This window comes from Harpia harpyja, chromosome 7 (assembly GCF_026419915.1).
Source record: "Harpia harpyja isolate bHarHar1 chromosome 7, bHarHar1 primary haplotype, whole genome shotgun sequence".
NCBI lineage: Eukaryota > Metazoa > Chordata > Aves > Accipitriformes > Accipitridae > Harpia > Harpia harpyja.
Genome location: NC_068946.1, coordinates 18,109,599 through 18,134,287, shown reverse-complemented (window position 1 = coordinate 18,134,287; position 24,689 = coordinate 18,109,599). Strand labels below are relative to the sequence as shown.

The 24,689-nt window shown below is 44.5% G+C and overlaps 1 protein-coding gene across 8 annotated transcripts in view; it reads right to left on the bottom strand.

The window, feature by feature from the left end:
• The window catches only part of ERBB4 (erb-b2 receptor tyrosine kinase 4), a 666,663-nt gene that overhangs the window by 399,577 nt on the left and 242,397 nt on the right, over nt 1–24,689 (bottom strand). For all 8 annotated transcript variants that reach the window (XM_052792389.1, XM_052792388.1, XM_052792393.1 and 5 more), the window contains exon 2: nt 20,228–20,379. In XM_052792389.1, coding sequence (XP_052648349.1) covers nt 20,228–20,379 — 152 coding nt within the window. The remainder of the gene's footprint in view (nt 1–20,227; nt 20,380–24,689) is intronic.

Genomic DNA, 24,689 nt, shown 5'->3' with positions numbered 1-24,689 from the left:
CCACCTCCCATGATTTCTGCCACCCTTCCTGTGTGGACAACTTAACAGTGTCAGTTCAGCCTCACAAGGGCCAGACGCACCGCACGCCTTTCTGCCTGCAGGCTCATCTAGCAAAGCAGCACCTCTGCTGTGCTTTGCAGCTCCCAGCTCTTTCTGAGCTCTCCAAGAGAAACCACAAAACCTTCTGGAAGCAAAACCAAAATATTGCATTTCCCAGGTTTTCTGAAGAAGGATTTCTCAATGCATATATATATATATATATATATATATAAAAAATATATATATATGTATGTAAAAAACCCCTAACATTGCTGACTTCTTTTGCACAACTCCCCAGAGCTTCGCCATGCTGGCTGGCTGTGCCCCTGAAGCAAAGTATTTTCAAGACTTACCAAAACTACATTTATCTTGTTCCTGCTTTATATGCCCAAAACAGTTTTCACAGATGACACTCAATGGAAAATGTTTTAATGGACTATAAATTCTGCCATCTCTTCTATGCCTGCTCCAGGCTCCAGTTAAATATGGCAAAGAACAACTATTTGTACGTAAATAAATTATTCTTCTATGGATAAAACTAGTCAATGTGGGAGATCGGATCCAGTTCAATTAGTGCCTCCATGACAGTAATGAGAAAAATACTCTACCATGACCTATTGTAAATCTAAGAGAAAAGGCTCCAGCAGGGACTCAGCAGTTCCTGGGCTAATTGTACATAATTAGACAATGTAACAGCACCATTTACAATAATTTCAGTGAAGTTCAACAATACACACATTTACTAATTTTATTACAACATCTGTGATCTTTGTTTTGTTTCATTTATTATGTTTCTTATGGAGGTAAGAGCTCTTTTCAGTACAACAAAAACTGACCTGCATTTTTATGAATAACTTGCTTCCATCAAATTTTAACCCAGCAAAGAGAAGGCAGATTTGATAAAATGCCACGAAAAAAATCTATCCTTATTAGGTTGGAGAAAGTTTTCAAAGAATAAACATATCAGCACAGGAGAAAAAAAAGATCAATTTTTGGTTGACCAAAGTCAATTGAATATTAATCTTGAATGTGGCAAACAGCTCTGTGTGGGAAGGGGAAGGAAAAACACACTTGAAAAATCAAGGTGCTCACTGCTTAGTGGTTGTCCTGGTTTCAGCTGGGATAGAGTTAACTGTCTTCCTAGTAGCTGGTACAGTGCTATGTTTTGAGTTCAGAGCGAAGAATGTTGATAATACTGATGTTTTCAGTTGTTGCTCAGTAGTGTTTAGACTAATATCAAGGATTTTTCAGCTTCTCATGCCCAGCCAGTGAGAAAGCTGGAGGGGCACAAGAAGTTGGCACAGGACACAGCCAGGGCACCTGACCCAAACTGGCCAACGGTGTATTCCATACCATGTGACGTCCCATCCAGTACAGAAACGGGGAAGTGGGGGGCAGGGATTCGCCGCTCGGGGGACTGGCTGGGTGTCGGTCGGCGGGTGGTGAGCAATTGCACTGCGTATCATTTGTACATTCCAATCCTTTCATTATTGCTGTTGTCATTTTATTAGTGTTATCATTATCATTATTAGTTTCTTCTTTTCTGTTCTATTAAACCGTTCTTATCTCAACCCACGGGTTTTGCTTCTTCTCCCGATTTTCTCCCCCATCCCACTGGGTGGGGGGGAGTGAGTGAGCGGCTGCGTGGTGTTTAGTTGCTGGCTGGGGTTAAACCACGACAGTGGTTTACCAGAATGTGTTATTTAAAACAAATGAAGAACTTTGAGCTGAACAAAAAAACCTCAATTGTCACAAAGCAACATTTTCTAGTATTTTTGTTTTGAAGGGGGGGGGGGGGGGGAGATTTCTCACTTGGATCTACCCCATATGACTTTTCTAATTCTTTCCCAGTTCAGTCACCAAGCTGAAGTGTCAAATATTTGCATAGCTCTGGCTTTTACAGTAGTTTGCTTCTCTTGGTCACAAATCCTCCTTTCCCACCCCCCTTATACACATGATTGCTGTCACTATTAGGTCTCTCAATTATAAAACATCATCCATTACCTTTTTTTCCTTATTGCAAAAGCTTTATCATCTGCAGCAGGACAAATACTGATGAAACATCCTTTCAATGCCACCAAAAGAACACCCATACCCGAAGCTCCGCTCCAGCTTAACAAGATTAAATCACATCACAGAGATGCCAAGAAGCCGTGAGCAGAGGTGCTCATGCTCACCTCTCCAGCATGTTTTTCCCCAAAGGTACTAGGCTGGGTATTGCCTCTGTTTGGCCTCACTGACAACTTTCAGCTAACAGGCCCGCCAGGGGACAGTCCCCATGAGGCTCTGGTGTATGTATAAAGAGTTCAGTTTTAAAGCTAAAATGGAATAATTCATTTGACTTTTACCAGGGGAATAGGATTCCCCCATTCACTGTAATACCAGGTTGCTGTATATTGTATATGTTTCAGCCTGCATCAGTGGTCCTCAGAGGTGCTAAAGAAAAACAGCTGTCTGGATTCAATTTGCCATTGCTCCAGTGGAGAAGTTTTAGAGGTCTCCTGAGGAAGACTTCAAAAAAAATAAAGGTGCAAACCCCTGAATGAAATCAAGAAGAATTAAATTAGGAATCTTAAAGGCAAGAATGGTTATGCGCCTTCTTTTATTTCTAGGATGAAATTCTCTGCCGGGCACCCAGAAGAGGAGAAGGAGCAGAGCTCTTAACGTAAGATGAAACAACTGTGTGCTAAAGGTAAATAGGTGGCTTGGATGAGAGCCAGAACGAAATGGGGAGACCTGGATTTCTGCCTCTAAAAAGGCTTTCCAGACCCCAATGACAGGCAGCAGCAAAGCTGCCTGTTACACACAGTCAGATATCAGGTTTGCTGGGATCCCTGTGATAAAAGACTCTGCTCTGCCATCATCACATGCAAACCATGCAGCGATCCAGTAAATGCTCTTTTGCAGAGGGCAAAGCGGTTTCACACTGACAGCCCCAATATAATGGATTATTGTTTGTGCCCCCTTGTATTTAGGGAAACACCACGTATGTCCTTCTTGTCCTACTGTTCCTCCTACCAGCCTTGTTCCACAGCTTGCCCAGTTTATTGTGTCTCTTTGAAGAAGGCAGACCTCTGGGGAAGCGTATCAAGAGCAAACCGCAATCAGTCTTCATAAAAACTAACGACAATAAAACAAAAAGCAAGACTGCCCACAACAGCTGGCAGTTTCTCCTCCTACAGTTACCTCTATGGGCTGCACCATGCAGACCTTTCACTCTCTTTCCTTATCTTGTGAAGCAAGCCAGAAAAATGAGGAGATGTTGAAGAGAAGGAGAGAGAAACTGAAGCTTGGAAATAATAGGCAATGAATTTGAAATTTGAAGAACAGCCTTTTTTTTTTCCTGGTAGTATTGTTCCAAGCAGCGTGGGCTTGTAAAAGTCTAATCACTTCCCATCCGGCTCATCAATCACACGAGGGAACTGGCCCCTTGCACAACAGAGTGAGCCTCAAATTGGCTCCCACCAATAATAAAAGGTAGCGGAGAAGGACAATCCCTTTAGAGGATTATTTAATAAATCTTGTCTAGACAGGGAACACAGGAGAAACAGAAAAGATTTCTTGGAAGACCGTGGCCATTCAGTCCCGTCCCGCTTACATTATTGATATGCGCTTGCTGCAACCAATACTTTAATGTGAATTTCCGTATTTTGATTCATGGTATTCAGCGTCATCCAAAATTAAACGTTAAACTTTAAATATTTAAAAACAGGCAAAGGTAGTAATTGAAGCCGATGGAAATTGCACGCTGGTGCCATTCCTGCTGCGTGTGCTTGCCTGCCTGCAAAAATGCCAAAGACACACGGTTGCTACTCCTCTATTTTCAGCAGTTGCTGACATTTTACTGTGATTTATTCTCATTTTCTCCTCTTCTTAAAAATAACACCACCACTACTATTGTGGTAATAAACCAACAGCTCTCACGTCTGAAAGACATTTCAGCAGAGGACTCTTTCTGCCAGCAAAGGGTGCCTAAGCTCAGTGCACATGGACGGCTTATGGAGCGTATACTGTATGAAACCCAACTGGCTGCTCACCTCAGTACACTCAGTGCTACATTTTCCCTTTGGTTTCTTTTGATAGCCTGTCCTTTCCAATGCAGGGGCCCAACTGTCAGCTACCAGCAAAAATCCCATTCCAGCCTGTATTTGGTGTATTTTTTGATGGCTTCCTCCTCCACTTTTATCTGTCTGAAGCGCTAAAGACTCCCACAAGCCATAAAGTGTTTCTGACATTCATGGCGTTTAGATCCCGAGTTTCAAAGAACTGTTGAAGGTTATGTTGATTAAGCCCAAAGACATATTTCTAGAAAGCTGTAGCTTAAATAAAAGAAGGTGTTTTGCTGTCACAGTGATCAGCCAAAACTGTTACTGAACCAGAACATATGGGAGCCGAAAGCCATCAGAGAAACGTGTGATGTTCCAGGCTGCTAAGATTTGCTCTCTCCAGCAGAGATCAGAGGCAGTGGGAAAGCAGAAGAGGCATTTAGCTCAATTAAAAAAATAAACAAATAAAAACAAAGCCTTGTATTGAGCGAGATGATGGCCGATTACCTGCCAGTTAAGTGAGGGCTAAGAAAAATCATTGCCTCTTAGAAGTGCTATCAGACAAGTGCCCTTTTTGTTCCGTGAGAGCCCCAGAGGGGTACTCTGAGATGCCTCTGGAGAATGTAGCTGAAGACATGTATTTAAGGAAACAAGAGGAGCCTTTACTGGGGGCTTTCCTGAAACCCAGGATGAAGGCCTTCCTATTTTGCTTCTGAGAAGTCCCTGCTAACCAGACACAGCGGGATTCATCCTGGCAAATTAATATCCAGTGGACACTGTCTGCAACAGATCTGATAAATATTTGCATCCGCTATGAATTCATGGCATGATGCAGTATTAAAATTTCATGGGAGAAAAAAAATTAAAAATTGCTTAAGGAGTTGTGAGGTTTGGGCTCCTGGCAGTTGCAGGGATAGTTACAGGCAGCAGACATTGTAAAACGGCCAGTTGCTTCACCTAACAATTTCAGCCCTTATTAGACATAAAAAGATATGTAATTTCCTTCCAGAGGTCAGAGTTAAAACCAAACACTTTAGGTACAGCAGTTCAGCAAGGGCTTTAATGAATAACTAAAACTTTAAAAGGAGCAAAACCAAAAACCAGGACTACATCTCACAATCTGAAGGCACGTTTGGAGACAGGTGACCTTTTATGGGAGGAGCTGAGGTGCAGAAAGGCAATCAAAATTATTTCTTTTTAAACTGAAATCTCAGGGAGTGTATTAACTCCATTCAAAGTCATTTAAATAAGTAGGAATTTTATAACTCCTGGCTGCAGGCTTAGCTGGCTCCGACGTGTTTGTGCAAGTGTGCGCAGATTACCATATTTGAAATGGTTTCCACTCAGTGCTGATCTTTTTGCATTCATATCGTCAGGCCGATCGAGCTGAGGACACCAGCCCCAGGACTAACAAGTGCTGTAAGGTCTCTTAGAAACAACTCTCCGCACCTCCCAACACAGGGGCCATAAGAAACCACCCTTACCATGTTCCCCTCTCCCACTGCTATGCATAAGGAAAGACAGAAAACTTCCTAAAGAAGGTTGCTCCAAATACCACCTGAAAAATCCTTTTTCAGAAAATAAATAAATATACCTGCAGGTAGTTTACTCCTCCCCGGTGCACAAAAGCGTGCAGGCATCAGCAACAGATCTGCAGCAGGATCTCTACTGCACAAATTGGGTATCTCCCACCGTTGTGAAGAACAAGAAACAACATCAGAACCATCAAACCAGGTGCAAAACAGTTGGATGAACAGGGATTTTTCCTGCCTTGCGCCGTTCCCTCTCCATCCAGCCCTTGGGACATGGGCGCCTGCACTGCAGGACACAACACGGCCCTCTCGATGGAAGACAGACCCAGCATGCCAGCTCCCGGCACAGCTCCTCGTTCCCAACAGCACCCTTGGGTTTCCTTGCACACTGCTTCCCCAAGCAGCATGTTTGTAACGGAAGCTGGAAAAGGAAAAGGTGACCAAAAGTGTGCAGAGCCAAGCACACAGAAAAGCACCCACTCACACCAGGAACCACATACTTTAAACCTCTGCATACTGAAAACAAAATATTGAGATAAATGACATAAACCCAGTATTTCCCATCGATGCTGAATAAGCATTTCATTCCACCTCAGGAACATCAGAAAACACAAGCGTATGGGGTTGAATGCTTGTGGCAGGAAGAACTGGGGAACTTTCCGGTGATAACCGGCATGCGATAACCTGCATTGCCGCAGTCCCTTAGGGGAAAAGCATACTTATTAATTACCTTTTCTATTAAAGAAAAACAACACATTTTGGTCAAACACCAGGCTTACAAAGCCAAAGCAAAATAGTATTTTAACATTTTACCAAAATTTGCTTTCTGAATACTTCCAGCCAGCTCTATTTAGCCCTACGCTGCTCAGCCACACATCCACCGACACAAGCTGAATCGATCCCAAAGCAGGCAATGGCAGGGCTGCAGATGCAAACGTATTGATGTTGGTATAGATTTAAACGTGCTGGACCTACTCAGCCCAAGGAAATGCTGGCTTGCCTACTAGGAACACCTGTAGCAATGCCATTATTTCATGATTTTGGGACTTTGCCATTTCATCAGCATAGTCAAAGCGTGCACCGGCTGAGCACGTGCCAGATCGATCTGCAAGGCGAGGGGTCTTCATTGCAAATGAAGCAAACTTTCTCTATTTCAGTGGCCAGTAATGGAGAAATTATTGATCAAAAGGCCATAATAACGTCAAGGAAAAGATCACATGAAAACACTTCCTTTGGAATGACTGGATTTCCTTGCGCACAACACGCATTGCTTCCCAACAAGCTCTAACCAGATGTATTTGATTTTACATTCGATCAGTTTGAGTGATTTTGGTGTCACTCGGCAGCGCAAGAAATAAATGGCCTTTTAACTGCATTTTATTCTTATATATGCTTTGTTCCGCTAAAATAATTCATTGTATCCTAATGAAATGAGCATGACTGGCTCCAGGAATGAATGAATACTCACTCTCCGGTGATGGGTATTTATGTGCAGGGACAGAGGGTCTGTAATGGAAGATCTATCGTTAGTGCCTGAACCCGTTTTATCTTCATTTCACATGGTACGAGTGAACTGAGTGTTGTTTTGGGGGTATAATTGATATATAGCTGAAACAAATCAGCTCCCCAGCTAAGTGAGGAAGTGAAGTAGTGGATAATCTATAGTTTAAAACCAGCTGTTCTGCTGAGATCAAATGATTACTTTGGCACTGAAATGATTAGCTGACAAGGGACCGTGTTTCAGCATCCGCCGTCATTACTGGGCACTGCTGCCGTAACCTCTGGCCATGCTGATGCCAGGCACCAGGGCTAATTGACAGCATGGCTGGGATCAGCTCGTGGTTTGCTAAATTGATGGACCTCACCTGGCCTCAAAGACAAATATCAGCATTTTCAGGAAACAAATAGGCAGAGGAGGTGGGGAAGGAGGATACCCAGCCACCGGTCAGATGACTGTGACTACAACAAATGCCAGCAAAACATTTTAGGTTTAAGCTGCACAGCTGTCTCTGCTCTCTACAGTAGTTTTAACACAGCATAAATATTTGCAAATATTTTCCTCTTATTTCTCTCTGCTTGCACATCTCTGAATTAATGAGAACTGAGATTCACCCCATCCCTTTCTGCAGTGACCTTCCGTTGGGATTCCTGCAATGGCTGTTTTTAACGGGTTTCCCTATTTTAGGCAAGGGAAGGCAAGGTACCACCTGCTCATGAGAACATCACACGAATGGGACAGAAATGCAGAGAGGACACAGGTTTGCAGTTGCCTTTTCTTTTTCCTTAATCATCATCTGTGCTTTCAACTACAAGAGCCTCTTCCAAATAATCTGAAGATAACTGAGGTTGCACAGCAGATGAAACATAAACATGTTCATGTAAGCAGGCTGCAGAGACTGGCTACCACAGCAGCAGGGACGTTCGGCATTGAGCTCGCTGGCTCGGAGAGTGGGAGAGTAACCCATCTGCAGAGTGCACCTTCCTTCTTCCTTTTACCTAAAAATTCGCCAGACTCCAAAAGAAATTAAATACAGTATTTTAAAAATGACAGCGATCTATAATACCTATTAGGTCAGGTTTTCCACACCCATATCAAAGCAAGACAGCTCCTTACAACAGATATATATTTGCTTCTAGTTGATCACTCAGCAGGTTTGGAAGAAATCCAGTAACATCATCTGCTTCCCAAAGAGGTTACTCCACACTTTTGCAGAGACAGCCATTAATTCCCTGATATTCACTATGGATTTTACTTTCTTAGGCCTTTACTCTGCAACATACTCTTGAAGGATGAACTATCATTATCATTCCTGAGGTATGCATTACACAGGGTTGTTGCTTTTGATTTACAGCAGCAATACAACATGTGCCTCACCGTCCCCTTCACTCTCCCCTGTCCTTCGGCCCTTTCTGGAGGGGAAACCGATGAGTACAGAGCTGGGGGGTTGTTTTCAGAAGCTCCCTTCCAAATTCAAGGCAGAAGTCCTTCTACGTACAGACAAGCAATACTCGTCTGAAAAGGGTTTAAAGCAATGATGTTTCATGTCTCAGGCTTCCCTGTTTGGAGGCAGCAATATACTTGCAGGTAGCCATGGGTTTTGGTGGGTTTCCCTGTTGTTTTTTTCACAGGTTGTCCCCTGCAGTGAGACACAAGCACTTCCACTGTCACCATGATTACCCAGAATTATAAAGCAATTTATAATGCTTTACAGTTCCTTTGTTGGCCCTTAGGATCTGAATCAATCCCAAAACATCAGAAATCAGAATGAGTGGCTCTGGCCACCATTCAGGCTCTTGGACCACTTGGCTACATCCCTTCCATCCTATTAAACTTGAAAGGCATTTACTTTGAGGGTCTCGTCTCCCTCTTGGGCTTGTTAAGGCTTCTTTTCTTAAAGCATGAGCATAAACTCTCTCACAAAGTGTATTTTTGGTATAACCTCTCTCTCCAGTGAGCAACATTAAGTTATCACTATTATTTTTCCTGCATAAAACAGCGCAGGTTTGTCAAAATCGGCATGGTATTTCCAATTTGCCTTTTGACATTTTCAAGTTTTTTATGTTCAGACAGTACCTCAAAGCACTTCATTCTTCCTCTCCGGTAGGACTAATCACCACCAAAGGGGGAAAAGAAACACCATGCGTTATTCGATACAGCATGCAGACCCTATTACCCTCCTACTAACTTCAAACAGAAGTACTAGAAGTCGATGAGACCAGTTGCACTCAAACCACCTGCAGAAGTACTGCCTCGAACTAGGTCCTTGTCACTTTAACCAACACCTCTTGATTCCACCTTTCCGTGATGATGTTTGACACTGGGGACATCTCAGCTGAGAAGTCTGTGGTACTTGATTTCATACCCCATAGGATTCAGGACTCAGAGCCAGCACGTGGTTGAGAGAGATGTCCTTGCTGCCTGCTTGTTGGGTTGAGCAAACTCAACCTCAGTCCCAGAAAGACACATCCACTATCACCCCCCGGCCAGCTTCAGTCTCCCTGGCTCCTCCTCAGACCAGCCCCACACAAGAGAGCAGCTTTCGCTAGGACACATCCTTGTGAAAGCTCCCTTGACATGCTATTTTTGAGGTGGATGTTCAGGAAGGCCAACTTCTCCCTCCACCCCAGCCTTCCTGGGTACCTACTCAAGATGCCCGAGTGACACACGTGGGGCTGTAATTAGATGGGCCACTACTAGTATCAGGTTTGGGGTGGGAGGGTTGCTGTTGCTGAATGCTGCAATCTGCACAATTGTGCTGACATTTCTGAACTATAAAAGCCCTCCGGCAGGTGTCTACAGAGGAAGCCTTTAAAATTGATCTGGTTTAGCACAAAAAGTGTTGGCTAAGCCTCCATCCATCCCTCTGCTCCTCCACCCCTTGACACAGCTTACAGCAAAAGACTTTGCTTTCCCTTTCATACGGCTTTTAACAGCAATTCAAGCCCATTGATCCAAGACTCTGAGTCAGTGTATTACAATGCAAGATTATTCAACTCTCTGACAGTCAGTTTGTTTAATTTCATTTTATTCCATAGTAAAATGGGACTGGAGGGAGGGAATGCTAGAGGAAAAATTGGCAACATATTGCTTAAATGCTCTGGAAAACAGAAAATTGTCACTCAAAGTACAAAATACTTCCACTTGGCACAGGCTGCTATACCACAATTACGTATGTATCTATATGCCTATCTATACCTCATCTGTGCCTCCCGACTTCAATCTCTGATCCACGGAAAGATTTGAGAGGGTGGGTGGCCAAAGAAAATAAATAAGCTTTAACAATATCTGAGCAAAGCTTGTCAGTGAACAGCGTGAAGCAGTGGAGTTTATGCCATCTTCTAGCTAGGGTTAAGACTACCCTTGAAAACTCATTCACTCACTATTTACACCAAATAACCTTTCTTTCTAAGGTTGGAAGAAAACTACTCATTTGCTTTATAACCTAATAAAACCATTTGTAATTTAAAAGCGTTTGCAACTAGTCTGTTGGTTGGTTTTTTTTTTTTTCTTTTGGTTAGTTTAACTTTACTCCATTGCTTGCTTTAGTCTAGCTTCAATTAGGCCACCATTTCCAATCGTATCAGTAGGGGAGAGGTTTACATGTACAAGAGTAAGATCATTAACAGCATAAGCTGGTTGAAAGGGAGGACATAATTGGTTTCACTTGCCTAGAGGGAAGATGAGCTTCTAAGAGAAACACCACCTAATTAAGAAGGTTTGCACTGTTTTATTTTTAATAATGTCCTCCACTCCACTACCAGCATTTTTATAGTACCCATCACAGCAGCTTCTAGGTTCTGGCTTAGCCACACGTATTTTGCAGACACACAGGAGCTGACAGCATCAGACCCATTCATGGACAAACAGACGGAAGAGTCTGATGAGACGCTAAACAACAGGAAAAGAAATAAATTAATAGTCTGTATTTAATTAAAAAAAATAACAAGCCTAGAGAGAGCCATGACTCTCAACAGTTGCTTTTGTTCACATTAAGAATTTGACTCCTGATCTGTATTTTCGTCAGTGGCTAAGATTCAGGGTGCCAGGACCAGTTGGAAAGCACAACCAGTTTGTCAGACAGTCGGCTGCCCATGGACAGGCAAAGGCAGGTCAGACAGCGGACAAGTGAGGTGACAGTGCTGGCCCAGGAGCTACCCTGGACTGACACAGGGCAGCGCATGGAAGGAGGTTTACCTGCACCTCAAAGATCCCTGGCAGATATTGCCCAAGGAGTAACGTGCTTCCCCCAGCAGGTGTTGATCAGGAAGGGAAGGGCTGGGGTCAGCACGTACCCAAAAATACAGCCCCATATAGCAGGCTGTTAGGAAAGGAACAAGATCTGTGCTGGAGAGAAGAAAAAGGGAAAAAGCCTTCCTGGCTATTGCTGATGCTACATGACCAAAGTGCAGGAACGAATCTATTTTGCAGACTGCTCATCAGTTTAAGCAAAGAGCCCCCAGACCTCTCCGTGATATTCCCAGGATGATGGTAGAATTTGCCAGCTCCTCCAAATGCTTTCCCCTACCATTAGCATCCTCCACACGCTACCCAGGCTAAACTGCTGCCAGCCGGCACCCATCCACTGCGTTACCTCTGACAAACCTGGAAAGCACTCCACCTGGAGTGGTGAACCCCATGTCCAGGACGTATTTTTGATACTGGGGCCTCTTGCACTTCAATCTCCCAGCAACGGGTCTGGCAGTACTGCTGAATGGCAAACATCACTTGCAGCCATGGCTGGCACCCCGTCACAAGCGGAAGCGCTCCCACACCGTGCCTCCCACACCCACCTGGGTTTGCAGGTACCCCTGCAGCACCCAAAATCTGCCAGAGGGGCTCATGAGGTTCAGCAGGACCAGCAAGAAGGACAGACCCCAGCTTCACATTGCAAGGAGGACTGGTGCAGCCCCCGGGCATGGGGGAGCTGCCCCACATCACCTCCCCAGTGCTCTGCTCTGCCTAATGAAGGGTGGCTTCACTGCAACCAGGAAAATAGGATAGCAAGTGAAAAGGGTATTACTGATCTTGAGCATGTGCGTGGGTCTGGGTTACTCTGAATAATTTAAGTCAGGCTTCTTTTATCTCTCTCCTGCTACTGCTGCCACGCACATGAATCAGACAGGCTTCCCAGGTGGCTGGAGGTGGGGTGCCTCCCATACAATAGGAGCTGAAAGGAAAATGTTAATAGACAATTTAAACAGACTCCTTAATCATCCTGGACTTCAAATCCTTACCTTTCATCTCCACACGTGAAACAGCTGAAGGATGCTCCCCTCAACTGAAGTGGACACAAGCAAAGGCTGCGGGAGAGCTGAGGAACCTCTTGGCCGCTGCCAACCCGGAGAAGGGGAAAACGAAGCTCCACATTGGGATGCATCCCTACATCCTCCCAGAGCCCCAGCAGGTGAGCCTCTCTGAACTCCCCGTACGTGGGTGTGCATGTGTCAGCGAAGGGCCTGTTGACACCACTTACTAGTCGCTCCACATGGATGACGGCATGTGTTTTATACAGCAAATCGATCACAGGGATGTGGATGCAAGGGAATGTAGCCACTAGTGCCCCAGCGGCTTCGGCAGCACTCCCGAGAGCAGCCCTGCAGCAGATGGGATGTGAGGAGCAGCCCAGTACCGTCCCCAGCAGACCCAGGCTCCCCTGGAAAAAGGCATTGTCTGCAGCCCTCCTCCATTACATCCTCCCCCAAAAATGCTTCCTGGGGGACCGCACAGCACCTGGCACACACAGATGTAAAAGGCCACTTTACAGTCCATCCCTGCGCCAAAACAGGAGCCTGCACTTCCACAACACAAAACTCTCCTCCTAAACACAAGTGGTTATTTCAAACTGTGTCTTTTATACAAAGCCACCAAAAATAATTGCTAAATTAATGGGGCAATAGCTAATGTACATATATTTGGTTACGGCTTGGCAAACCCAGCTTGAGGATTAATTGTATATTAATTCTTCTCTACATTTGTTTTGCAGAAGCTAAAAATCTGATTCAAGAAGAAAAGCACCAGCTTGCAGAGTCTTTAAGTTTCTCCCAGTCGACAGCAAAGCCCAAATTCCATTGCAGAGCTGACCTGGGCTGCTTGTTGGTGTTGCATTGCTAGTAGGGAAAGGAGGAGAGAGGAAAGAGAGGCTGTGCAAGTGGGTTTTTCCATTTATTTTAGGGAGAGGAGGTCAGTGGTGTGTACGAAAGAGAAAGGAGCCTCCCAGCCCAGTTAATTCTGCCTGTTGCAATGCCCAGGACAGGTATAAAAATAAAAGAATAGGGCTGGGAGAAGTATAAAACCCAAGACAAAATCTGGCTGTGGGGAATTAGCAAAAGCATTAGCTGCTTGGAGAGACAAAGATGCCAGGTTTGTAAACAACATTAAAAAAAGGCTCAGCAAGAGCTGGACAGAAATAGCTGCGTGGTGAGCAGGGCTGTCACGACAGGGCGAGGAGGACACAGGAGGTGGGGAGAGGGCTCGGGGTCACCCCTCAGTGCTCTGCAGCTCCACCGAGGTCTGGTGGGAGGGAGCAGCCGCCGCAGCACAGGGGCAGCACGGCAGGCGCAGGGCGGCTGTCAGCCAGCTGGGATTATTTGTCTCCCCAAGTAGGCAAGCGTGGCCCAGTGCAAAGGGGAAATCCTGGCAGAAAGGCAGGGAGGGAGGCAGATGGGAGGTTGGTGGCCATGCAGGCAGCTTTTTGGGGGAAAGGAAGGGCACGTGGGAACAGGGTCCCTGTGCTGCTGCATTGCATCTAGCAGAGGAGATGCACCAGCAGCAGCTAGAGGCTTACACCAAAGAGGCCTTGGCAGAGGTAGGAATTGAGCAGTACCATGTCCTGTATCTACCAAAAATGGGTTGAAATCAGACAGGCTGTTGAAAAGGGGGTTCTGAGAATCCAAAGAAGGGAGGCACAGGGGCCGCTAAGGGCAGTCTGTGGAGCTACAAGGACATATCTGCATTACAGACACCTGACTGGGACAGCACGGGAAAGGAGACGCTGCAGAGATGTGGATGCTTTCCTATCAGTGTAACATAAAGGCAATAAGCAACTGAAGCACAAAAATAATGTAACACCTCCAAACCCATTTAGGCCAGAAAGCACTGGATGCCTTTTACCTACTAGCTGGGGGGCTCTGGGAGTGGTGGGGTCAGGATGGAGCTGGGTGAGATTATGTTAGGGATTGCATGGCATGTGACATTCATCTTCAATAGCAGGGACCAGGAACCAACCACCCAGGTGCTGTCCCACACATCAAGGGATGAGGGCGATGGGAACACCAAATACTCACCAATTACACTCAGCTACTCACCACAGCTGCAGCATCGGCTTCCCATTTCACTACCTGCTTCTGAACACAGGACGGGTCTGGAAGACCCCGCAAATCCATGCCATTCCTCACCTTGGCAAACAATACATCCTGGCCATTTTGAGACCAGTTTAAACCACAGGGATTATTTTAAGCTACTGTTTCTGCAAAAGCAATGGAAAATGGCAGAAGAAGCTGTCCTCTTGGAGAAGAGCTGTATCACACATGCTTTTTGCAGTTAGCCTCTGCTCCCACTCCACCCTCTGGAGTCTTGGATCCAACTCACTTTAAATACGGCTCGGGTTCATCCAGCATAGTTGGCAGCTGATCACAGCCGGCATAAAACATTTTGTCCCTTCCAGAAGCATGGCCTGGCATGCCACTGGTCTCTTGTAACCCACCCAGTACAGCAGTTGTGTTTATTGCTGTGTGCACAGCATGCCCTAGCCAGGTTTACGCAGCAAATTGGAGGTATCCTCTTTCCACCTGGATTTGTGTGGCACACAGAGCCCTGCCCCTCAGGCCGCTGCTGGAACACTATTCAACTCTTTATGCTTCATTTTCTAATGGGTAAGATTCTGGCAGGGCAATTACAAATACATAAATACATGTATTTGATTTCCAGGTCTATGTTTACCTAGAGGCCACTTTGCCTCTTGCCAGCCAAGGACAAAACACAGGCTGGCAAGCCTTTCCTGATGTAACTCACTGTGGGACAAATGCTACAGGGCATCTTTGCCCAGCAAACCCCCCCAAAATCCCTGTGCTGGTGTAGGGCCAGACTGCAATGCTTTCCAAGCACTTCTGGGCAAAATCCCCCTCCATGTAGGCATAGCCACCCCATAGCCTCTCTTTTTGGGAACTCCTGACAGGCACTACACTCCACATCCCACTCCCTTTCTGCTGACATGGGACCTTATTGAAGCCTGTCAGGTGGGAATTAAGATACTATTTTGCTGCAGAAGAGGATGCAGAGCTGTGCTGCCAAGCCTTCAGGAGCAATACGTATCATCACAATGATCCGCTGAGCAAACTGGACAAGGCAATATTCTCCCGGTCTCTGCGCTCCCCTTCCCGACACCTCTGTTCAGGCTGCCAACTCTCTCTCCATGCCCACGTCTCTGCTGAGCTCTGCTGCTGGAGCTTTCAGAACAGCCTGCTTAGACGTGTTTTTCTATAAAAGACCAAAAAACTTTAAATAAAAGCTTAACCAGAAGCAGCTCTGAATGCCATGGGGCCAGGCAGCACCGTTTGCAACCAACTCTTCCCCTGGCTGCTCTGGCAGTCCTCCTCCCTCGGAGGGGTCTGTCTGACTCAGACTTCCTCCAAGGCTATAACACAACCAGAAGCAAAAATACATAAAGCCCAAACTCCCAAATTCAATATGCCACAAAGTCTAAATGTGATTGTAAGGGAAGTGACAAGTATGGGCCGGTGCAGGTTTTCGCCAAGCATGCAGTTATGTATGCTGACAAAGGGAAGATGGGGCTATACATCTTTGCAGTAACTGCAGCAGCTGTAAACCTGCCCACCACGAAATGCCCACCCTGTTAAGTGGCAGGCAGATAGCTGCCAACGTAGCTGTGGCTGAGGGTGCTACAGAGGCACCATGGAGGTAAATGAAAAAAGAATTTATAAAGTGGTGGTAGATCATTTTTGAAGGCTGTTGATTGCAGTTAGAAATAAGTTTCATAATCGTTTGGGAGAGTTATTGCAGGGAACAGCACAGAACTTTGGTCATGTCTTCAAAAATAAATAATCTGAATGGTTAAATAAAATCCAGGCGCGAGAAGACAATTTACTGACCGTGAATTGCTAAAAGCCTGGGGATTAGTCAAAGATAACTCTCGTTTACCAAATGTGTTTAACAGAACAACAGTGCTTGCAGAAGATTGTTTTGTGGTATACTAATTGCATATTTTATTTCAAAAATTGAATACAGAGATGCTATTAAGAAATAAGAACTGTCCACAATACAAACTCTCAGCTTTGCCAAGTGAAACTAAAATAGGTCCCTGTTTCTGAAACCAAACAGTCATTTGCCATATGAACCAGTGCACAATCTGAGCTATTCTCAAGATTTTTTTTTCTGAAATCTGAAGCAGGGAAATAAATCTTGGCTCTAGCCTTGATGAAACTCAAGACACGCATCACCTCAACAAGCTCATCTAGTTTCACAGAGCTAGTCCTAGCACAAAAGCCTGGCCCATGCAATCAGTTGAAGGATGCCAGTGGGTTGGGAAGCAGTGGGAGATGGAGCCCAACCTCCTCCCGCTGTCACTACTGACTTGCTGGGTGAGCCTAGACATGCGACAGGGACAAGGCAGTTCTCGGGGCCTGTTTTCCACCCAATTATTTGTCCTGCCCCATTCAATCATGTTCTTGGAAACAGTAAGTGCCTTTCCCTACTGCAGCGCCTACGCCAGTGGAGAGCCTGCTTTGGCCACAACAGGGAGCTACTACTCCAGCAGCAATGTGCTGCGTTAACCTAAGCCTCATTTCATTGCCAAACCTTGTGGTGGTGGGACTCCAAAGACTGAATTACCCCAGTGTACATTTTCTGTGGGTAGGTTGAGCCTCGGAAGAATAATAAAGAAAACCAGCTATTAGCCCGCAGTCAGAAACATCTTGCCTTTCCCAGCACTCACTCAGACACATTTTTTCCTCCTACTGAGCTCTCCTTTCCCCTGCCAGGACTCCCGTTGTGACTGCGGTGCAGGGAAGCACTGAGCAGCAGGAACAGAGCTGATGGAGCTGGAGGGTAGCACATGCAGAGCACAATTTCATATTGCAATTGCTCACCCTTGTTTTGGCCACCCACGGGCAAGGAATACCAAGACTACGACACAACCAGAAGCAAAAATAAAATACGTAAAACAAAACCAGAAGATTTGTACTCCTGTTTTGCACACATACAAGAGTGCTAGGAAAAAAACCCACTGGTACGTGCAATCCCTTCTTACAGAAATGAAGCTCCTCATGATCTCAAAGCCATGCACCCGCTTGCAGGCCTGGAAGTTTAAGTGGTTGAACACTTCATTCAGGTGATAGGCAGGTCTTAGTCTTAGTCTTAAGTCTTTAGTCTTAATCAGCAGATATCCAGAGACCTAACTCCTAGACATAAAGCAAATCTACTTAGGGAATAAATGTCTAAATAAATATGAGAGATGGGATGCTGATCTTTTAATGTTCCTCTGCAGGGTAAATAAAATTATGGTTTTTTTTTTCCACTTCAATTCATTTATGGTATTCTTTTATTATTGCATGATAAAAAGGCTCAGCATGCCTAGCTCGCTAGGTCTTCCCTCCGTCCTGGAGTGAGAAGCTGCTCAGCTAAGCTGAACACTAACGAGAACGCAGGTGGGCACACAAAGCCATGGTACTTGTCAGCCAGACATACAGGTAACCCAGGGGTGCATCAACTGCCTACCTTAAGTCTGCTTGGTGGAAGGAGAGTGCAATTATTGCAGCAGAGACTAAGGAAAACTGGAGCAGGCTGGAGGAGCATCATCTTGCACAATGAGTTCACCATATTTAAGTCTGAGAGAGACAAACAGCCTTTCTTTTAGTTATCTCCCATCTGCCACCTTCATTTGGCCATTAAAACCATTTTTAAAATGATAAAACAAGTAATACTGCCTAACTAATGAATGTCGAATTATCGGCATAAATATGCCAACATTTATTTATTTATTTGCCTCCCCAAGAACATGTTCTCCTCTGTTTGGTTTTCTATTTTAATGACTACAATTTATCATATTAACTAGACTTCCAGTTTGCTAGGGTTTTTTCAGGTTCTGCTTTTTGCTGAGACATCTGTGAGAGGGCAGACACAAGTAAGAGAAGTAATAAAACTAATAAAAAAGCGATAGTACCTGTCACCAAAAAGCACAAGTGACTGAACCACCTTCATTTACTACACAGGGCCCTTCTTTCTTGCTCTCATTTGCCAATTTTACTGCCCACCTTCCATCAATACTTTACTCTGCTTATGGCAGCTCTCCTCGAGGAACTTTAATTCCCTAATTTCCAAATAATTTGCTTTCCCTACCTAACAGCAGGCAGCATAAGAAAGAAGAAAAGCCGAAGTGTGAGAACCATCTCTGGTGAATTCGAGCCATGCACAATGGCCCAGTCAGGGTTTTCAGGAGGCATCTGAAAATCCAGCGATGCCTGAATCAGTGTGGGGATCCTGCCCTCGCAGGAGGTATCTATCTGCCGCCTGTCTAACATGATGGGAAACATTAGTCCAGCTGCACCAAGGCTATATTTATTTCAGAGCACAAGCATATGTGTTTTCCCCACCTGTCACAACTGTGAAATGTATAGATAGCATTTACTTCCTGGGCATTTGTCGCTCAAATTAACAGGCAACCTGTTAGTCTGAGTGCAATTAGCACCCTAAACTTTACTCCAGATGTATCTAGTAGCTGAATTTTGCTTGCAGATCTTTTAGCAGCCTGGTGTACGCTTTGAGTAAATATAGGCCAACGTATAGAGTAGAAATCCTGTGAAATCCCCAAGAAATTTAACGCAAAGCAAAACTAAACACGCTGTTGAAGAATCTACTTTGCCTTTGTTAGAACTTGTAATGGAAAGTTCACATTTTTACAAACTGAAATTGAGCACTAGGTTCACCCGAGACCCGGCAAACTGAACGACTGAGTACAATACAACCTGCTGGGGCAGACTCCTGCTGCCCTCTTCCTGCTGCCAGATTTAAACTTCACCACTACCCCTACGTGCTTTTTATGAAAATGACAGTTACATACAGACACGCATCTTGAAACATGACATTAGCATTCTGCAGAAGTATATGCGGGCGATGCCATATGATACGAGCAGTGTAAACCCTTATCTGTGTCATGGCTTGACTTCTTCCATTGGAGAGTGACCAGCACAGCCTGCAACCACACTGCCACGGGCTGCCTTTTCTACCGTGGTCGTCACACCTACATACCAGTTTCTTCCATGTTGCAGCCACATTGTCTGCAGCATCCTCAGATACCCACCTGAGTGCACTGGATCACTCCTTTACTGGGATATTTCTTAAAACTTAATTAGTTTTGAACGCCAAATAATGGCGGGCTCAAATTCTTTTAATTCGGCATTCACCTTTCCCTAGCACGTTATCAGGGAACGTACAAACCACACTGAAATGTTTCTTCACAAACCCAGAAGCATGATATTTACGCAAAATGTGATGTAAAGAGGGCTGAGGGAGCGTACAACCCAGACTCCACAGTGGCAGGACAGCCTTCATCTATCACAGGCTTCCCCTGGATGCTGGAGATTCAATTAAGCTCATAACTCCAGTCTCGTACACGAAGAGGGTTTTATGTTCATTCAGCAATCACCTTTTTTTTCTTTTTCCTTAAATGCTCCACAAACATTGCCCAGAGTTCCTCCTTTGCTTAGTCTATCAATCAGTTCATATATAGCATTTTATTAGGATTAGCTTCTCCAAGCCTCCAGTGCTTATCTGCATGATTCTCTGACCTTCCTCAACCCTATCTTACCTGCTCCGTACCTGCTGGCAACACAGCGATAGAGACCTGCAAGGTGTCACCCTTCTGCGTAGTGACATGGCTTTCTCCACTGAGTCCTGCATAAATCTAAATGACGCATACTCAGAGCATCTGTCACAGCAATGACATTGCTCTTGTTCTCTGCACATCTGTGACATTTTATTATCCTCTTATATTGCAGTAGAGCTGGTAGGAAAGCAACCTGCCCTTCTGCAGCCCAAAACCTGTAGCTACTCCCCTAAACACACAAGATGGAGGGAAGGAAAAAAAAATTGCTTACCCGCAGGAAGGAGAGGTCTCGGTTGTGCTCAATGCTGGTGATTTCCAGGTTGCCCATAACTACCTCGCAGTTCTCATAGTACTTGCGCAGGGCCCGATACTGCTGCTCCAGGTCAGAGAGGGAGCTCAGCTTGTTCTCGGTGCCGGCACACACTGCAAGAAAACACACGACAAACAATCAGGATGAGTAGAAGAGGGGCACAGGAGCACAGAAGGAAATAAAGTTTGTATACAGGGATCCAGGTAATTGTAACAAAAATCCTGAATTATTCATAGGATTGGATCCTGCAAAAAAAACCAGCACAAGATACTTGAATATCAGCAGCAGAGATAGGAAGGTACAAATATGGTCCACGACCATCTCAGCAATTTAAACACATCTCACCAAATGGGATGAAGTGCTGGTATTTACCACCAAATGTAGAAAGGCTGAAAATGCAGAAATGCAGGAAAAATGCAAGATTAGTTGACCCCAGCACCTAAAGGGTCAAACCCAGGTCTCAGCAAAGTCCCTACTAGTTCTGCCAATGACAGAATCGGACACTGAACAGAGATGCGCCAATCACAGACTAAAGGACGTAAGGCTGGAGAGACCCATGCACCCAAGCCAACCTGGGTAATCCAACATTTTCCCTATTCAGCTGATGCTCAGAACAGTCTGTTGGACAAGCCAAGACCAACCTGACCAGAAGGCTTATACCCAACATTGTTTTCCCCATCACTTTCCTTAAGACCCCAGCTCTTCCCAGCTTTATACAATTAAATAGGAGAAAGACAATAGCAAAAAACATACCATCTTTCCACAAGTCACCAGACAGATCTGAACGTACAGTGGAGATGTGTCAGATGAGTTAGGAAATACCATCCTAATACAGTTAATTTTCAGAAGACGCCCTTTAATATTATACTACTCTGTTCTAAATTTTGAAGTCCAGTTGAAAGCTACTGCAGCATCGCAGCTCTGCTCAGTCTATTAGCTTGCCGTGCATCAAGCAATGACAAAAATGAATGAGGGAAAGAAACACAGAAGCAGCATTTTGCAACAGCAGTTTTTCACACAGCTCTCAGCCTACCAGGACAGCAATGCTACTTAAATGGTCAAGTGTGGGGCTGGGCTTTTTTTGCATGCACTTACTCTTCCTGATTACCAACAGCTTGTGGGTTGTTCTTATCCGCAATCAAATTAATATGAATATATCCAAAGTTTTGAAATGGGCATTATATTATGCAAAACATGAGCCAGACCAGAATAGCATTTCTGGAGCCATTCCCACTCCCGGATTAGATCAATACAAACAAAACTCTCCATGACTGGAGGCATAATCAGTAAAAATGGCTAAAATATGCTCTTTTGAATTATGCCAGTCTTTTTTTTTAAATATCAAAAGTAATTAGGTTTTTAAGTACTACTATTATTGACTGCTTACTTACTACGTCCCCCGCCTTTTTTTTTTTTTTTTTTTTTTAATAGAAATGGGAACAATTCTCATCTCTGTTCTCCGCTGCAGTCTCTCTGCTGCAGAGCAATCTGCTCTTGTGGCAGAGCAATTCGAGCTTCAAGCAGCATCTTGGAGAAGGGCTTCGAGAGGCAGCCAGAAACCCACAAACTGCTTGGAGTTTTCTCCCAAGGAAACTCCCTCTGCCCTAAAAATGGCAGCAGAAATCTGTTCCTCTTGAACCGTAACTCCCCACCGGGGAGGGATAGCAGGGGCTGGTTTCATTGCAAACCATTCACGGGCTGAAGGTTTTATCAGATCATTTTCAGGTTTTGTGTTTCCAGCGGCTAAGCAGCATGGACCAAAGGTGAACAAGCGCTACATAGGACTGCTTTTGCAAATACACATTCGGTCTAGTTACCAAGGGAAATATTGTAAGGGCTGTAATTTTTTTTTTATTTCTTTCTATGACCTGGTAAAAGTAAAATTTCAAGAGTCCTCACTAAATTTAAAAACTTGAGATATTTGACATACATTCCTTATACTGTGTTGCAGAGAAACAAAACTGGTTCATTTGCTCAGGTTTTGAAATAAAAACTACTACCTCATTTCAAGGCTTAACTTAAAGCACGAACATTCCCATTTTGAAATCTTTCTCGTAAAACTTTACCACATAGAGTAAAACATACCTAAACAAGATTTTATTTATAATATTTTTAATAGCCATTTTGGGGGATTCCCAAGATGGAAAGACACGGTCCCACTGGGACCTGACGTAGCTCTGCTGGAGTGGGAACACCTGGAAGGATTAACCACTGCTGCTAGAGGATGGCAGATCTTTCTTTTTGAAATACAAAGCCCTGTCCTAGCTCATATTTAAAGTTTTATTCAGAACAATCTCAAGATCTGCTGTACAAGCATCTCCACCCTTCAGGAAGATGCACGCCTGTCCCTGTCAGAAGACTTCTAAAACTGTCGCTACGTATCAGTTTGTTAGCTGCTTCTTTAAACGCAGCATCATCTATAACAAAAAGATTGACTGTGTTTCCAGCCGAGTAAGTGTTATTCTGTCTTAAGGCTTCCAAGGACTAATAAATAATTTCTGTTCCACTTCGCAATCGGTGCTAATGATCAACATAGCTTAGAAAACAATTCCAGCAGCTCAGCTAATAAAGCTATGTACTGCAACACTGATATTTCATGTTGCACACCCATTAGATGTTTCCCGAAAGCTAACATAGCCATTTGTTGCTGTAAGGAGGCAGAACACCTGGAGCCTGCTCTGGCAAAAGGATTCAATGGGGGTGAAGCCAGCCCACATGTAAACTGGGGCTGCAAGTTTTATTCGAGTGAGATTAATTTTGTGCAAGCAAACCATTGCAGTAACTACTCCCAGCTTTTGATATTGCTATGGAAATCAATTCTTTTGGATAAATAAAAGCAAATTTAGAAGAAATCACGTTGATCCTTTAAATTTATCTCATAGTAATTCCAAGCATTTAATTTATGTCTTAAAAAAAGAAATATCCTCTGTTCCTCAGTTACACAAAACATCTCCTTGTTCCAGCTCGCACCTGGGCCTCTGCTGCCTGCCTGATACATGGCAAAAGGCACATGCAACCCAGCTCCTCCCAGTCTGCCACAAAATTTGGAAAACCAGGGAAAGTCACTGCCCAGCATCAATCCTCCCAACTATTGCATGACCTAGCTTGGCTTTTGCAGCTCTGTACTGTCCTGACAGGTCATCTCCCCTCAACAAAAAAAAAAGAAATTGGTTACAGATTGCCTCATGTCAAGTCACATACCAAAAGTGAGACTATCCTACATCAATCCGGGAGTGCAGCAGTGCAGATTTTTTGCCATCAGTACCCAACCAGCAGTGCAGCTGATGCAGAAACAGTACTCGCAGCAGGAGAGAGCCCTGAGCTGCAGAACGAGTTGAAGTCCCAAAGCAAATTGGGGTATAACCATGGATCATTAATAATCCATTATTATAATAAGCCAATAATCTCTCTGTGCCTCAGCTTTACAGCATGGGTTTTGAACATATACTTTTGATGCACTTAATAATTATGCCAGATTCAAAATACAAAAGAGAAAACTGTGAAATTATTTAAGAAAAGCAGGTGAGATCAATTGTCACTCGCAGGAAGATAGAGCTGGGACAGTACCTCCGTCCTTCGCAAAGAGTCCTTTAAAACAGAGAGATTAGATAGCCTGTTGGCGTTTTTTTTAAGGCAAAATACAACTAATAGGGTAAAAAGCCATTCCTGCCATAAGGGAGAAATGCTGCTGCCCTGTACAATTACAAAGGTGCTCCTACTTGCCCATGCATGCCAGGGAGCCAAGCCGGGGAAGGACACAGGCCAGAAAGCAGGCCGTGAACTGGTAGTTACCAGTAAGTTTTATCCCGCCATTTTGAGCCACATGAGGCAATTCTCAGCTGCTCCAGGGCAAAAATAATCGTTGTGCATCTGATTTGCCAAAATAGTTAAGAAGCACTGAAGTAACCACGTGTGAGGTGGGAGCTGAGCCGGGGTCGCACAGCATCCCCAGTCCCTCTGCCCCCAAGCTCGACAGAGAGTACAAACATCTCCCCCTCACCCTACTGCTCATCTCTTGGAACAGCAACAGGCATCTACATGTTGTAGCAGCTCTTCAAAATTAAGTGCCAAAATATTACATATTTTCAGGGATGCTCCAGCCGTATATAGGCACAAACATGAGCGCAACAAAATGTATTTCCTTGTCATGCCATGCAAAACCACCATAATCTGTATTTCATAAACTCTCTTCAAAGCACTTTGTTGTATATTGTTAGACACATTATTTTATATAGCCCCAGAAACTGATGAGCGGAAAGAAAATAAAAACTGTGCATTAAAAGCAGCCCCTGCAGCAGAACCTCTCCTGGTTAATGAAAAATACTAATTCCCCTGCCTCTAACAGAGGTCAAAAAAGTAGCAGCTCAAGACGTGCCTCCAGTCTGCAGCTTCACTCACTGTTGAGCATCTCTGAGCACATATA